Source organism: Eptatretus burgeri, chromosome 4, assembly GCF_056783735.1.
Source record: "Eptatretus burgeri isolate ZD-2024b chromosome 4, Ebu_testis_v1, whole genome shotgun sequence".
Classification (NCBI taxonomy): Eukaryota; Metazoa; Chordata; class Myxini; order Myxiniformes; family Myxinidae; genus Eptatretus; species Eptatretus burgeri.
In genome coordinates this window covers 119,022,237-119,040,362 of record NC_140964.1, presented here as the reverse complement: position 1 = coordinate 119,040,362, position 18,126 = coordinate 119,022,237, and the positions used below count along the sequence as shown (strand labels likewise).

The window sequence follows — 18,126 nt, the reverse complement described above, 5'->3', positions numbered from 1 at the left end:
CAACCGAGGTGTCACTGTCAGAGTTCACACAGTCAGTAGCGGGTGTGTCCACCGTTGGCGTCGCGCAGAGCGGTGCATCTCCGGCACATGGACATCACCAGATTATCGCCTGCGCCTGTTATGCAGCCCGACAGTCTCATCGGCAGTCCTCGTGGCCGGTCGGAGTCGATCCCGGAGATGTTGCAGCCTCATGTGACGATCCTGACCGGCGGTGGTCACACGTGGTCGCCGGGCATGTGGGAGGTTCACCGTGCTTCCAGTCTCTCTGAGGCGCGTTCTCAGGCGGCTAATGGTGGAGTGGTGGACATTGAAGTGTGCTGCAACGGCCCGTACTGACGTCCCAGCATTCAGAATGCCAATGGCGCGCTCCCTCAAGATTTGTGACATCTGTGGCATGTTGACATTTGGCACCAGTCCACATTTTGGGGAGGCCTTTTATAGGGCAAGCTATAGGGAGTGTTTGTGTCCTGGTCACGCTCACTGACCATCACTCTGTCAAGCCCCATGGTGCTCATGGGAAGGATTACTCAACGTGTGAGTCCACACACTCAGAGTGGTCAATTTCAATGGGAACATCTGTCTTGAGCAAAACAAAGGAACCATTGCTCAAACATATCATCGGTTTGACCATTTTCCCATAATGGCAATCTTGACTTAGATATTTAGGTTGGTGCGTTTATATTTTTGTTCAGTATATATATATATATATATATATATATATATATATATATATATATATATATATATATATATATATATATATATATATATATATATATATATATATATATATATATATATATATATATATATATATATATATATATATATATATACATACATGTCAGGATTGAAAGACATATTCCAAATGTTTGACAAGCTTGTGATTTTGTCAACGTCTGATGAGATGGAAGAAGCTGGTACCTGCCTATCTGAAGGATGAAGGGTGAAGATGTCACGGCAGAGGGTGGAGTAATCAGCAAATGGATAAAGAGGATTTTCTGGAGTCAGATCGTTGATGAAGATTAGGAATATGATTGGGCCTAGAACAATGCCTTGGTGGCATTCCATCCTTGCTAGGGAGACGGGATGAAAGGATGCTGTTGAGATCCACACATTAGCTACAAGAGCAGAGGATGTCAGTTAGCCATGTGTGCAGTTGGTACTGGATGCTATAGGCAAATTGTTTGGAGAGCAAGACGTGATGTCAGACTATCAAAAGCTCGAGGTAAGTCTGGAGAGATGGCTCTGATCTTATGTCTGACATTGAGAGCCTCCATCCATTTTTGGGAGAGTAAAAGTAGTATGTCCAATGTCGAGTGACCTGGTCTGAATCCTAATTGATGATCTGGGATGAGGTCATTGGAGGAAAGGAAGGATTTTATGTCAAGTGTGATGGTGGATTCAATGACCTTGTTGATGATTGGAAGTAACCTAATAGGTTTGTAGTTAAGGGGATTGGCTTTTGCACCTCGTTTATGTAATGCGGTTATGTTGGCTGACTTCCAAGCAGATGGAAAATGATCTAGGACAAATTATATGATGAAAATGGCAGAGAGAGGATGTGCAAGAACAGCAGAGCATGTCTTTAGGACACGTGAGCTTATGCCATCCGGTCCAGTTGCAGAATCAGAGTTGAGGATTGTCATAAACTTCTCCACCTTCTAGGAATCTCGAGGCTAAAAAGACACCGAGTATTAGGAATAGTTGGGTGTGACTGGGTAGGGTGGGTACAGAGAGTGAGGGGTTGGGACACAAGATTTTGAAGAAAGCACATAATTGAGGCATTCACTTTCATGAGAGGAGTCAGCTGTGGTGCCATTTGAAGAGAAGGAAGGGATGGAGGGGGAGCATACTCCAGAGACAGCTTTAACAAGGTGCCACCAGATTTTAGAGGAGGAAGAGAAGTTAAATTCATTCTTGAGGTTTGACAGATGTGCTTTGCTGGCTCTCCTGAGAGTGGACACACACTTTTGGGCTGTGTGGAATGAAATTTGTGGAATGTGGAATTAAATTTATTTCATATCGGAGCCATCTATTTATTACATGTGCATATCGCAAAATTTTGAACTCTCCCTCTTCCATATATACTTCCCTCCCCCATTGTCCATGTGAAGTACAATGTGGAACTGTGATCCTAAATTTCATGCAACACTGCGAGAGCATTCTGTGTAATTTATAAATTAAAAAACATCACAAAATTCCCTAAATTGTAGTCACTTAGTTGTACGCTTGACTTTGAAGTTACCTGTCTGATATTCCAACAAACTATTACATTTTCATATATCCTGTTAGTTTATTGCACTATAGCAAGTTTTTTTTGACTTTACAAAAACACAGCAAGGATCTTCATGCCAGTAAGTACTTGCTGGAAGTGGCAGTGAATACAAGTGTGAACTAGAAAGAGCAATCAGAGATTGCAGATCCTTGTCAGGACTTGTTTTGTGTGGCAAATAAATTGAAGGATGTACTGTACTAAATTAAAGGTCGTTGATTGCAAAGAAAAGGTCTAAATGGTCTAGTTGTAACGGCCAAAGGTCGAAAAAGTTCTAAACATCAAATGGTCTGAAGGTCAAAAGATCGAAATTCTAAAGGTCTAAATGGGTCTAAAAGGTCAGAATAGTCTGAAGGGGTCTAAAGGGTCTCAAAACATCTAAAAGCATCTAAAAGGTCTTTACATTTATAAAAAGGATATAAAGGTCAAATAATGGCAGGGTATTAAAAGGTCTGAAAGGTGAAGGTCTAAGTGTCTAAATGGTAGAAGGGTGTCTAAGGGTATTAGGGGTTCTAAAGTGTCTAAGGATCTAAAGGGACTTCAAGGTCAAAGGGGTATAAAAAGGTGTAATGGGGTCTATAGGGGTCTAAGGGATCTATTGGGTCTTAAGGGTTCGAAAGGCTCTTAGGCGTCTGAAGAGTCTTGAAAGATGTTAGGGTTCTAAAGCATCCTCATGGTCTTTGGGGTATTAAATGGTCTAAGGGGTCTAAATGGTCTTAGGGGTGTAAAAGGGTCTTAGGGGTCTTGAAGGGTGTTTGCATTCTAAAGGGTCGAATAGTTTGAGGGGTCTTAGGGTTGAAAGGGTCCTTAAGGGTCTTATGGGGTCCCCTTAATGGTCTTACGGGTCTTAAAGAGTCTCAAGCGTTCTAAAGATATATAGGAGTCCAATGTAATTAATAAACATTCACATTTTATACAGACACACAAACAAAGAACCCAAATGTAATACTGTTGAAGATTCGGCGGCACTTAACAGCACTGCCGTCTCAGAGGTTATAACGCCGGCTAGTTCGGCACAGGTCTCGGGTCACGCGACTAAGATCACGATTCCAAAGTACCCCTGTGCCTTGCCAGTTGGGGATATACACCCCGGCTACAGACTGGGTTTGATCAGAGACCGAGCGAAGTCTGACACAGTCCGTAGCCAGTTTGGTTTTAAATACAAATCAAGCGATTGTTCCTCAGCGTGACACGAATAAATTCAAGGCGGCAAATTTCGTATGAATCAGCCAGATTTATTGGGGACACATTGGGGAACTCGACACAAGCAAAGCATTCACGACAATGTGATAATTCTTCTATAACCCGCTCTTATCTAGGGAGCTAGGATATGGGTTTCGAAGGGGGTCCAGCAAAATAAACCTTAGGCCTGGACAACATGCATACAAGACACGGCGTACTTGATGGTGCCTCATGGACGAGAGGAAAAGTGTCGAAGGCACGAATGCGGCTCGTGACAAGCCGATGGTGTCGGATTCGAGCGCCCAGCTCGAGCATGCAGCGTGGCAAGATGGCGCTCATACTCCTATCGGCACCGCTCGCGCATGCCGCGTGGCAAGATGGCGGCGACGACGTCTTTTTGTCGGCACCGCTCACGCACCAGCCTCGGCGCGTCCAGCCCCTGTAAGGTCGACGGCACAAGAACGAAAGATCTATGGTGTGTTCCAGCTGGCTCCCTACAAGGTCCAGTATGTGAATCCAGGCCTGGCCTGTACACCAGACTCGGCCAAATCCAGGTGTTGTGCTCCGCAGGCGGATCGACGGGATGAAAAGATGTGGTCCAGCCACACAGGGAGAAAGGACAGTCAGCGGCCCCATGGCTGGACTCAGGATGAGCCTGGGAATGACCGACATGCTGGATCCATGGCCAAGGAGGAACGGCTGGCCAAGTTACTCCTCACGAAGCAGATCGCAGACAGGACAAAAACAGTTCCTCTTGCCTTTCGGGGCGGGCCTCTCAGACCACCCCTGGGGACCCATGATTGGTCCATCATTCGAGAGCAGCAGCTCTCCGCCAATGGGTTTCTGACATGTCCTGTTGACTGACTCTGTCAGAGCGCTGGGTGGGGGCTCGTTAAGAGGGGAAGGAAAAAGAAGGCACCTCTCGGTACACCACCACTGTATGAACACTGGACAGCCTGCTACACCTCCCGACACACATGTAACGTCCGATTACCAAAGAACCTGGCTGAAGATGCATTTAAGGGGGGATCTGGGCTAATCCTATATTTAATAACCCACTAAGGGCCCATTTCCGCAACAATACCTTCTCCTCTGGTGAAGGTAATAACTAAAAATAAATAAAGTGTTGTTGAAATCTCAGCACTGAAATATGTCTGCAGTTCATTTTGTGCACGATGGCCATTGGTGCCTTAAATCAGAAGTTTCATGATGTTATAATGAAGTGGGCATACTTTATCACCATTGTAATAGAACATCTTTATCCCCTCGATTTTCAAAAAAGTGGGGGGATATTGCAATCAGCTCCATCTGTCTGTCTGCCTGTTTGTCACATTATCTTCTATGAAACGGTTGTGCAGAAATTCACCAAACCTGGTAGTTATGATTACCACATGACAAGAAGCTGCAAAAGCGGTATCATTTTGGTCCTCTTGCCTGAGACCCTGGGGCAGCGTCAAAAGGTCAAATCCCATAAAATGCAATTACAGGCACATTTTAAAACATTTTCTAAATTAAACTTTATATATGCAATCAACATTGGGGGACGCATGAAATACATCACGATTCTTTGGATTTGACCCCCATTGGGGTTCATGCCCCCAGAGGGTGGGGACTCTGGGTCACAGGGGTCAAAACAAGATTTTTAAAGCTCAACATTTGATATTGGGTAATTCCTGCTATAATTTTTTGCCATCTTTCATCTTTGATTAAGGTAGGAAGCGTAGGGATTTGTAATGGCATGCTGTTGACTGCTTTCGAGTTTTGAATGAACATGGAAAATTATCACGAAATAATGTTTTTGATGTGGAAACAGTGGCCCTACACATGAACACAATGAGGAGCAATTACTTAAAGCTAATGAACGGCAATGTGAAGTCATAGTATTTTAACCATTTACTGAAATGCTGCAGATTGTTTCCTCTCACATATCTATAACCTCTCCATCCTCCTCATATTTCACTACTTTGTTTTCTACATCATGGTTTTGCTTTGAAGATCCATGTACTTATGTGGTATCAAACGAACATCTTTGCCTTTTTGTGAGATTCCATGTTTCTCTCTTCCGTTCACATTTTCCACAACCCAAACTTCCTTGCGTCGTATTAATTTTCTTCAAGGCGAAAGTAAAATGTAAAATAATTGAAAATAAACTTTAATAAAAAGTACAATGCTTAAAATCTGTTCTGTTGTGATCTAGCTATACACCAAACTGAAGAAAAGATGCATTTCCCCCACACCGTCCACCATCCTGCCTTCCCTTCCAATCCTTCCCATCACACCTCATACACACTCTTTATGCTTAGACACCAATCCCATTCCCTTGACATACCAAATAAATAAATGGACTCACTCTCTTTCATCGCACTTCATAATAGAAAACTAGTAGCAAATGAACTACCATAATGGATACTTGCAGTGACAAACACTCATTTATTTGCAGAAAAAAAAGGCTAAAAAGACAAGAAAGGCAATCGATCTCACAGCAAATCGGTGGGTAAAGTTAATTTTGACATTAACATTTTACATGAGCTGTTAAATGCTCTTCGACTTATTTTACAACTGTCACGGAATCTCCAACATCAAGTTAAAACCATGCTGGCACAGCTACTTGTGGTGTCTCCACTCTCCGGAATAATGCAGGAAGACCCAAACAATGGAAAATCAGGGAAACAAACCTTGTGCCAAACCAGAAATACATTTTTACGAAAGATTACGAAACATTTTCAAACCTGTGGACAGCATTTTAATTAGTAATTCAGCAATGAGAGCTTTTGCAATGATAAAGCACATATTACAACAGGATAAGTTATTAAAAGTCAATTTGTGATTTTATTCCACCACATTATGGCATCGTTAGAAAGTGCAGGTGTTTGTGGTTTCGGGACAACTTCAGACAATGTACATTATGTCGTATTACACAAATGTTATAGATGTACAATTAACAATGTGTATGCTCTCAGGACGATTGAATCTTTATTTGAGGAACTGGTAAATCAGGGAGTGCTTGTGCAACCTCAGAGGATACAGTTGGCCAACCTTACAGGTGAGATGTAATCCTGACACAGCATGTGATTATTTGCAAAATTTGGAACATGTTCAAACCTGCAGTAATAGGAGCTGCACTTTTATCAGCTATTTCAAAAGCATTGTACAGGATTGCATTTTATTAGAAGAAACAGAAGAGGGTAGGGATGACTCGTAGGCACACCTACTTATATATATATGTATATATATATATATGTATGTATATATATATATATATATATATATGTATATATGTATGTATATATATATATATGTATGTATATATGTATGTATATATATATATATATATATATATATATATATATATATATATATATATATATATATATATATATATATATGTATATGTATATATATATGTATATATATATGTATGTATATATATATATATATATATATATGTATATATATATATGTATATGTATATATATATATATATATATATATGTATATATATATATATATATATATATATATATATGTATATATATATATATATATATATATATATATATATATGTATATATATATATATATATATATATATATATATATATATATATATATATATATATATGTATATATATATATATATGTATATATATGTATATATATATATATATATATATATATATATGTATATATGTATATATATATATATATATATATATATATATATATATATATATATATATATATATATATATATATATATATATATATATGTATGTATTTTAGTCATTCCACATGAAAGTCATACTTGCAATGCATTACATTGCAAACCCCCCAGCCCAGAAAAAAAGTTAATTTATGTGTTTCAACATGTTAAAAGTGGGTTTTCACGGGACACGCGAACGGTTCGCGAAGGATGGGAATGTCGAAATGTCGAAGGATGGGAATTTTTTGTTCGGCCGAAATTTCAAACTTTTTTGGCAGAGCGGATGACTTTTTGTGCACTTTTTTGAAATTTTTTGAAATTCCCGCCGAACAAAAAACGACTCCTGCGAACAATTGACGATGCTTCCGAACCCCCGCGCATGTTTGGCAAACTTTTGGAGCCTAAAATACGAATGTTGGACTTTGCCATTTTTTCGACATTCCCATCCTTCGCGAACCGTTCGCGTGCCCCGTGAAAACCCACCTTAATGAATCCTTGTTTTGTCGGCATCTGTGAAATTTCATTTTTTCCTTCCTAAGAAAGCAAACAAAACATTTATTGGAGATGTACTCTTCCGCTCAAAAGTTTTAGAACACCCCATTTTTCCAGTTTTTAAAGAAATTGAAGCAGTTTAATGTTTCAATGTACTCTGAAATTAAAGCATTGAACAAATAAACAATTGCAGTTAAAAAAGAAATCATGGAATCATTTTGTTGAACAAAATTAATCTAAATTTTTTACTCAACAAATCAGCCACCTTTTGCAGATATAACAGCCAAACATACTCGTGGCATTCTTTCTTCAATGGAAATCAAATATTGTTCGGAAAGTTCTTCCCAACACTGTTGCAGAAGTTCCCACAAATGTGTTGCACTTGGAGGTTGCTTTGCTTTTACCCTCTGTCCAGTTCATCCCAAAGCAGCTCAATGGGGTTTAAGTCCTGAGACTGTCCTGGCCATTCCATGATTTGAAGCCTACCGTCTTGTTCTTTTCTTCTTAGTTAGTTCTGACATAGCCTGGAATTTTGGGTCGTTATCTTGCTGAAGGATGAACCCCTGACCAACTAGGCATAGACCAGAGGGTATTGCATGGCGCTGCAAAATGCTGTGGTAGCCCTTTTGGTTCAGTGTGCCAGTCACTCTGTGCAAGTCACTGACTCTGGATCCAGCAAAAGAGTCTCAGATCATCACGTTTCCTCCTCCATGTCTGACAGTTGGTATCACACACTGAGGAACCATCCTTTCGCCAACTTGACAGCATACAAAAACCCTGCTTAATGAACCAAAGATTTCAAATTTTGAGTCATCAGTCCATAAGACCTTCTTCCAGTTTTCAGTAGTCCACTGGCGGTGCTTCATGACCCAGGCAAGCCTCTTTTTCTTATTTTTCCATCTTTGCAATGGCTTTCTTACTGCCACTCGACCTGTCAAACCTGCAGCTCGAAGTCTTCTCTTCACAGTTGAAACAGAGACTTCCTTTACTTCGACCAGTGTTCAGCTGTGCTTGAAGCTGCTGTCCTGTGAGCCACCTACAATGCAAGCTGTTGATTCTCAGAAACTTGTCTTCTGATTGTGTTGTGGCTTTGGGTCTGCCAGACCTCTTCCTCTCAGAGTTTCCTCCAGTTTCCAAGTGCCTTTTGATGGTGTAGAAAACTGTATTCACTGGCACCTTGGCTTCTTTGCAATTTCTCCGAAGAAAAGACCTCCACTTTTAAGGGTTGTAATGGTCTGTCTGTCTTCCTTTGTTAATTGTCTTTTACTCGCCATTATGATAGCAATATACTACTTCCTGCAGTGCGATATTGTCCAAATAATGCTTCAGAGGGTGTAGCAAGACAGTCTGTTCCAACACTGCTGTTATACAGAAAGAGGGTTTGCAACTAATCAATAAAAGTTGGGACACCTGTAGGAATTATTTGCATCAACTTTCAAGGCTTAATTTACTTCCATTGCTGCAGAACAGCTGCAGTTGCTAACCCATTACTTGTTCCATGAAAAGGCCCCTTTTTAACAACTCTGAAAATTACATTATTTTTCAGTTTTTGGTAACTTAAACTTTTTTTTAACCTCTGGCATTTTACCACTTAGCTTTGTACCATTTTAGGTTATTCACTGGACTTGAACTGCTTAAATTTCAGTAAAAACTGAAAGATGGGGGTGTTCTAAAACTTTTGACTGTTAGAGTAAGTTCATTCATCTTCACTTGCACACCCTGAGGACAACAACCAGTTTTCAACTCATTCCGTCCAGCAGTTCAGGAGTGCATAAACCCAAAACCCACAAAGAAACAGTCACCTCAAACGATATATCATATGGCTTACAAAGCTAGTTATACACAATTTCCGAATAATCAATATTAGCAATATACAGGATATAAAAGTTTATCATCTGTAGATATGATCGTAAATTCTGGCAGAAACCAAGAAAAAATGCATTGTAGTTTGAACCAATTTTGGCCATAAGTTTGATCAATAAAATAATCTCATTATTTATCTCTTGAGTTGCAATATTATCTGTGAAACTGAAGCCATCTTTGTACCACTTGCATTCATTTGATTGTGGTCAGTAATTGCAATATTTCAGAGGTTATACCTGATTCGTACTGTTTCCACAGGAGAGTACAGTTATCGGGGTACAGGAATGGAACTGCTGCAGACTGGAACTGAGCCAGTGCCCTCTCTGTTTGACCTACATCAGCAAGTTAAGCTGTGTGTCATTCTTCCTCTTGGTAGGAAACTTGTTTGTCGCTTTTGTGTGTTATTTTACACGTAAAGCCTTTGAATCCAAAACAAGATATCTCTGTTTTGTTGTCGGATACTTGAAATGTCAGATAGCGCATTTTGTAACAAAGCCAGTTTTTTTTCTTCAATGGAACTTCATTGCTTGTACAGTGTTTTGAAGTAAGATATTTTGTTTCCATTCATCTACTATCATGGAACATAGATCTGCTACCTGCCATGCACAAAATATCAAATAATGGTATTTATTGCATTTTGAAATACAACTCTTCACATAATGCCCTCTTCTTTCAAGGTTTGCTTCTTATACCTTTTGTGAAGTTTATCATTTGGGACACTTACATTTCTTTCCTCGATCTTGCTGTTATTTATCAGATTAGACTTTTTGTCAGTACGATGAATTGCCCATACAATGAAAACAAAAATAGTGTTGCCTGGTCATTAAGAAAATGCCCCTTAACCATCATCATCCATTCTATTACTCTCACAAATACTTCACCTCATTTATTTTCATCATTATCATTCTGTGTTTTATCACACCACTCTGAGAAGGGCAAAAACTTCACCAAAGTGTTCAATAATTGATTTATGTCTTCTATGCTTCCACTTTATGGAGATCAACATTGCAGGCTTGTGAGCTGCGATGCACTAACGATGACAAACTGGGACAAGATAATGGAACCATCACTCCAGTGATGACATAATTACAGTACAAAGTAACAGACAAAATTACGAATCGTTGGGAAGGTCATTTTATTTTATTTTTACAAGATCAAGGCTAATGGAAGAGCGAATAATGGAGGTTATGAACGAACAGTGGAGCATTTGGGCAACAGTTGGATACAATAAGCAAGGGAATGAATGATCAGGAAAAGAAGAGAGAGAGAGAGAGAGAGAGAGAGAGAGAGAGAGAGAGAGAGAGAGAGAGAGAGAGAGAGAGAGAGAGAGAGAGAGAGAGAGAGAGAGAGAGAGAGAGAGAGAGAGAGAGAGAGAGAGAGAGAGAGAGAGAGAGAGAGAGAGAGAGAGAGAGAGAGAGAGAGAGAGAGAGAGAGAGAGAGAGAGAGAGAGAGAGAGAGAGAGAGAGAGAGAGAGAGAGAGAGAGAGAGAGAGAGAGAGAGAGAGAGAGAGAGAGAGAGAGAGAGAGAACGAGAGAGAAGGAACTGTATCCTACAAGTCAAAGGGTTAGATTAGATATGGTGAATGACATGAGATATCGGTTCACTGTGTGCTTCACTTTGTTGCCATTGAAGTTAAATAATTTTCAATTTTACAGGATTCAAAATTGCACATGAGACATGACATTACAAAACAGCAAGGTATAATTTAAGATGCAAATACATTTTTAATCATATGTTCACAACATTCATCGTACATTATTCCCTTTGCTCACCATGTGTACAATAATTGTACACAACCACTTAGACATCAACTCATGTTTCATCAAACTTCAAGTTGTGTTGACTGATGCAAAACACAGTTTTATATAGGTCAGGCATTAACTGTGTGCTTCCATCCAGTTTTGAGCTTGGGTATAACCTCAAAGCCAGTCAATAGGGCAGCCTCAATCCAAGCTGTTTACAGCTAAGTCATACAAATTTAGCATTCTTTTTAACTCAGTACCTTTTGTCATATTTGGCATATGGTAGTTAATTTTCACTTGAAAGATGTAAAAATTGTCCCCTTTATGAATACACTGCCATATAACAATGAATGGTGGTAAAAAGTATTGCAATGACTGAAGCTAAAGAAAATCGTTTTGCACAATAAGCATGGCAAAACAAAATGATAGCTGTGTCAGGATTTTCATGCAGTCCGTTTGAGTAAAACATGCTGCTTTTCAACGTAAGCGAGTAAATCTTGCATGATTATTTAATATCTCATTTATATTAGAAAATAAAATCTTAAATTAGCCATATATGTATAAGAGCGAAGTGTGTGTGTGTGTGTGTGTGTGTGTGTGTGTGTGTGTGTGTGTGTGTGTGTGTGTGTGTGTGTGTGTGTGTGTGTGTGTGTGTGTGTGTGTGTGTATGCGTGTGTGTGTGTGTGTGTGTGTATGCGTGTGTGTGTATCTGGAAATCATGTAAGAAAGATGTCAACATGAGACCGAGGAGAAACCATCCTCAAACAAGGAAATGAGGCCGTTTGGCCCATAATTGATGTGGTGCACTCCCGGGTTAATTTTTGCTGCTGCAGCTTTAAACATCAATCTTCTTCATTCTTCACGAAAGTCTAAGTAACCTGATCCTGATTGGGTGATCCTACATATATATATATATATATATATATATATATATATATATATATATATATATATATATATATATATATACACATATATAATATAATATACATGAGTTGATGTTGATACAATTCCACTCCCATCGGCCAATTAATCCAAAATTTGCTGTACCACATTATTATAACACGCAGAAGGTCAACATCACAATAAAAGCGTTCAATTCCTAATCAGTCAAATTGAAGTTGAAACAATAAGTAAAGGCGTTCTGGCCATCATATTTCAGGTGTCTCCTTCGACAGGGAGAGGGGAGGAGCTTGGTTTACACCTACGCACTTCCATTTTCGAAGTTGATTCTCTGTGAAGAATTAAACCACTGACGTTAAAATATTTATATTCTGAATAGAGAAACAAAAGTAACACAGAATGACTCCACATTCCCCGTGGGACTACAATGAGTGTAAAGTGTGATCACAGACTCTTGCACGACCTTAAACAAGGAAACGAGGAGGCTATTTGGCCCACCATTGCTGTGTTGCGCTCCCAAGTTAATTATTTTGCTGCAAGATTAAACAATGTTCTTATTGATCTTTTACTAAGATCTAAATAACCCGATCTTGATCGGTTGATATAACTTTTCATGTGAAATAAATGGAGAGGATGGAGCTGGTGCAGGCATGGGTGAGGGTGGAATCAATGCTGGCAAGGGTGGAGTGAATGCCTGTGAGGGTGAGGGTGTTTGGAAAAAGTATTGATTATATTTATCAGTGATTTTAATTTTCAAGGATACATTGTATCCAGGAACATGCAAAAGGCAGAGCAATTAAGTAATCGATAGAACCAAGATTGCTTTTCAAGCCAATTTGAAGAGAAATCAAAAAGGGGGATAGTAATTAGGGAGCCAGCTTGATTTAAATTACACTATTGTATACAAAAGGTTTGATGATCACGATATATCGGTGTCAGTCGAGTAGCAAAGAAAAACAATTTCTTGAATGTCACATTCCTGCCATTAATGGGCTGTGGACCCTAACCCCCACCCCTCACCCCCCCCCCCCCCCCGCAATCACTTTCATATATAGTCAGTGATTTAAAAACATGCAACTCGAGAAATAAAATTGTCTTGCATTATTATTCAAGGTCAGGTCAGGTCAGGTACGGGAGCATGCACCGGAGTAGCGCGTCACTGCATGCACTTTCCGCCGGTACTTCAGAGGCCTCAGTCTGTCCATCCCCCAGGCAGATGCCTGGCCCATCCCCATCTCCTTGAGATGCTGATCAACCTGCTGCAACCACGAGGCATGTGGTCAGCCCATTGGCCTCCTCCACTCCCTAGGCTCCCTCGCTGAGAGAATCTGGTGAGCAGGACTAGCATCAGAAAAACGAGCCACATGTCCGTTCAGCCGCGGCTGATGCTCACGGACTACGCAGGTAACAGATCTCATTTGAGTCTCTCTCAGCAAGTCACTGGACACAGTCCTACCAGTGATAGCCAAGGATTTTCCCAAGAGACCTGGTACCAAAGGAATTAAGTCTCCATCTCAGATCCCTGGTCAGAGTCCAAGTCTCACATCCAAGATCAAGACTGGAAGCACCAAGGACCTAAAGACTCAGACTTTCATCCTCCCGCACAGGTACCGGCAGCGCCACACCCCATGATCAAGTGAAGGCATGACTCCCCAGGCCCGACCCAGATGTCTGTTGACCTCTGGCTCACAGCTAGCAGAGACATGAATGTCACTGCAAAGGCAAGTGAATCTCTCCGTGACCTCAACATCCTCCTCACAAACAGGTACAGACAGGACAGCAGCATCCAAGATGTCATTGAAAGCCTGGATCTTCGTTTTGACCCAGGAAACCTCTAATTCCAGTGGCTCCTACTCATTCAGCACCTCGAGGGCCCCCAAAATGATATTTAGAGTCTCCACAAAGATGACTGCATCATCTGTGAAATCAAGGTCAGAGATCTTGCCATTCCCAAACGATGCACCACAGCTTGATCTCTCCGGCATCCTCCCTAGGATCCAGTCCATACAAGTGCTGAAAAGTTTGGGGACCAAACTCCAGTAACAACTGGAAATAAGTCAGAGATGGTACCACCACATCTCACAGCACTTTCAGTAGCAGAGTATAGTTCAGACATCAGATTGATCAGTTTTGGTTGCACCACACGAAGACGAAGAATCCTCCAGAGGGCATCCAAATTCACTGAATCAAATGCTTTCCAGAGATCAACAAAGGCTGTGAGCAGCCCATGCCAAAACTCTCGTCTGCGTTCGGTGAGGACCCAAAGAGCAAGGATATGGTCAATCGTTAACCTCTTATATGTAAAGCCTGACTGCTCTGGATGCTGGTGCTCAAGCAGATGGTGGCGAACCCTATCAAGAATTATCCGAGCAAAGACCTTGCCCGGCACTGAGAGCAGCGTCACCCCTTGGTAGTTGTTGCAGTCTTGGCGATCACCCTTCCCTTTCCAAAGAGGGACACTAAGGCCCCTGTTCCAGTCAGTTGGAATGATGCCTGTTTTACAGGCAGAGCACAGAACTGCATGCAATGACATGAGAACAGTATTTCCACCAGCCTTGAGAAGTTCAGCATGGATGCCACATATCCCAGGAGCTTTACCCATTTCAAGCAGCCTGTGCTTCGATGCACGAAGGTGGACTACAGTTGATTGTAGGGTCAGCAATAGAGGCTGTAACACCTCTGACATCCAATTCGACAGTTGGTGGATCAGCCTGGTACTGGCCACCCTGTCTAACGTATTTGCATAGGAGCAGAGCTCAAAGTAACCAGCCCAGCGGGCCTTCACTTCAGACTCCTCTGTCAAGAGCCCACCACCCTCTGTTCTTACTGTAGTACACCGTGGGATGTGCTTGGAGGAATGCAATGCGTGAATTCCCTTCGAAGCAGGACGAGAATCACTTTACCGCAGGTGATGTCCCCCCCCCCTCACAGAGTCCTCGCACATAGGCCTCCTTGTCCACCCTTCGTGCACATGCAGTTTTACGCCTCAGTTCCCTGAACAACTCAACTCTGCCATTCAGCCAAGCCCTGCGACTCTGATCAATGCTATCCATTGTCCCTTGAGAGACAAAATTCTTCTTCGCCCTCTAGTGTGTTCCAAGACATCTACCGGCAACATAAAGGTCGGTGGTCTTGAAGGCAATCCACAACTGTTCAGGATCCCCCAAAGCACCCAGACACCCCAAATGTCCACTCAGCTTGTTTGCAAACTCCTCAGCTACCCTCTCATCTTTGAGATTGCCAACATCCAGCCTAGTCTGGGATTCTCCTGGATTTTAACTGCAACATCAGAGTTGCTATAGCAAGCCTGTGGTCAGTATTGAGGAACTGAGCACTCCGGTAGATCCTGCAGTTCTGTATCATCCTCCAGTGACCATCAACGAGCACTGGTAAATTTCCTTTGCCACACCGCCAGCGTTTACACCACCATTATTCAATAATGACCCTTTGAAGTGTTAACAAAGGAGGTGAATTACACTTTTTTCATGCAAAGAAAATTTTTTCCCATTCTTATCACATCAAAGGTGTTGGAAACAAAAATCAAGCTCACAAAATGTTCATTCCTGGCATTTTCAGATTAGAAGGGTCATTTGGCCCTGAAGCTTCATAAAGGGGATCATAAATCCTTAATTTCACTTTTGCGTACAAATAAACTTTTTTTGCCATGATTATCCCATCAAAGGTATTGGAAACAAAAATCATGCTCAAGAAATGTTCATTCCTGGAATTTTCAGATAAGAATAGTCATTTGGCAAAATATACAATAAAAAGGGCTGCTGGCTTCGATCTGAGTTTGAAATGAGAGCGACGTCAGACGTCAGATGGAAACATCCAGTTTGAAAGAGATTGCACTACAAGCTGATGTTAATTGCAGAACGTCTATGTTGGTAGTTAAATCTACGGTTATCATGATCAATTATTTTTGATTATAAGATACAGATAGTGAACAAAAATGGAAACACCAATGTAAAGTCACTGAATAGGGCGTTGGGCCCCATTTTTTAATCACCCATTACATTAGTATTGCTATGGCCACGGGTACCAAGTGTATTATGATGGGGTTAATCCTCATTTCTCCTCGGAAGAACCAGACCTGTGGTCACCGCTCACAATTAACTTCGTGGTATGGTGGGTTGCTTCACAACCACGAGCGCCAATCAGTTAACCACGAGTTCCAGTGTCCAGCATCTAAGTTGCCGTTTAACTCAAGGTCACATGGTCTTCTGACTGGGGAACGCACCCTTGGCGATGCATCAATCTTATCTTGATTAGATGTTAAGTTAGGTGGCCGAGTGTTTAACGCTGGTGCACACCAACAATGACAGGTTAATTCGTTTGGCAATTACCTCCCGGTATATCTAGGTTCGGACAATGCTGGATCAATGGAAGGAAATGACAAGCACGGACAGGTTGAAACATCAACAAGGGATTTCTTATGAAGAAAAATAAATAAACTGAAGAACTTTCTATTTCCTTGTGGTGTAAATGAATGAATTCAAATCAATCAAAATAATCTCAAACAAATAATGAATTCAACCAGCATTTCTAGAAAATCAACAAAGAGCCGATGCTTTTCATTATGCCTTACTTAACAATGCAGCACAAGGCATGTGTACCCAGCAGATCATTCGGGGGGGGGGGGGGAAGAAATCCGGTCTCGGCTTACCAAGGCAGAAGTTGTCGGGCATCAAATAAATTGACCCAAAATGTGTGAGCGTGCCTTGGTCTGCTGCCAGCGCCCTGCCTCACCATGCACCCACCCGCAAACAAGCTCGAACACCAATCGATGTCACGTCGTCACGCCCAGGAACCAGGGACGCCAAGAATCAGATACGCCAAGAGCCAGGTACCGATCAGAACTATCAGGAACCGTCCAACTGTCACCAGCCGTCAGGAGCTATCAGGAGCTGTAACCAATGCTCAGGAGCTGTAAGGAGCTGTAACCAACGCTCAGGAGATGTGAGAAGCTGTAACCAATGGTCAGGAGCTGGAAGGAATTATCAGGAATTGTCACCAATCATCACCAATGGTCAGGAGCTATCACCAACTGTAACCAAGGCGGTCCTCCTGTCCTTTTTATAGGCGACCAGTGTGGGCAGAGCCTCAAGCAGACCTCAGCCAAATCCAGCTTGCCTATTGGCACATCGCTGGACGTGACCTCCAACCGTCAACCCTGCGATAATTCCTTCCTCACCATCGAACAAGATACAACTCCCAATTAACACAGGCTTGGCTTACAATGCCATGCTCAGGGCACTGCATAAACGCCAGACAGCAGCCATAGTGCTACCGAACGCGGCGTCAAATGTCGATGGAAAAAGGTGGATGTCAAACATCGATGAAAGAGAGGTGGGTGTCAAACGTCAATGATTGAGAGGTGGGTGCCTGAGGTAAATGATCAACAGCCATGTCTGACCGTCAGAATAACTGTTCAGGAAAAGCCCGCGGAATGTTTAGTCAAATGTCTTGTAAGTCCAAAGTGTAAATAAATCGTCCATTTCCAAGCCGATGCTTCCTGATCGAAGGGGAATAGAATGAGTCTACGTTGGGCTCATGACTATCTCTCGCGTGCACGAACGGTGAAAATCGCTCATGCAGAAATGAAAACTAACATAAAATCATACGTCATTAATGTGTCGTAAAGAGGAAAAGTTTATCCCATAAGAACGAAAGGGAATCTGTCCTCTACCCTTCTCCAATGCATCAAAGAGTTAAAATCCCACCAGACAATGGGATGGGTCTATTCTGAACATGCATTTATGGAAATAACTGTCTGAGGACCTTATGTTGTGTGCATTAGTCAGATCCGATTCTTAAATCCATAACAGTATTTTCGGACTGATTAATTATCAGACATGTATGGAGGCATGTAATTGAAAGTGATTGGGGGGAGGGGGAGGGGGAAGGGGAGTCCACACACCGTTACCTCCCCTCTTCCCCTCTCCTTTATGTTATTTATTTTCTTT

General features: G+C 41.4%; 1 protein-coding gene across 2 annotated transcripts in view; it reads left to right on the top strand.

Annotated features, from left to right (window-relative positions):
• Positions 1-18,126, top strand: part of DRC11 (dynein regulatory complex subunit 11) — a 120,865-nt gene that overhangs the window by 58,848 nt on the left and 43,891 nt on the right. For both annotated transcript variants that reach the window (XM_085879867.1, XM_085879868.1), the window contains exons 13-15: positions 5,898-5,947; positions 6,418-6,500; positions 9,774-9,887. In XM_085879867.1, the coding sequence (XP_085735993.1) occupies positions 5,898-5,947; positions 6,418-6,500; positions 9,774-9,887 (247 nt within the window). The remainder of the gene's footprint in view (positions 1-5,897; positions 5,948-6,417; positions 6,501-9,773; positions 9,888-18,126) is intronic.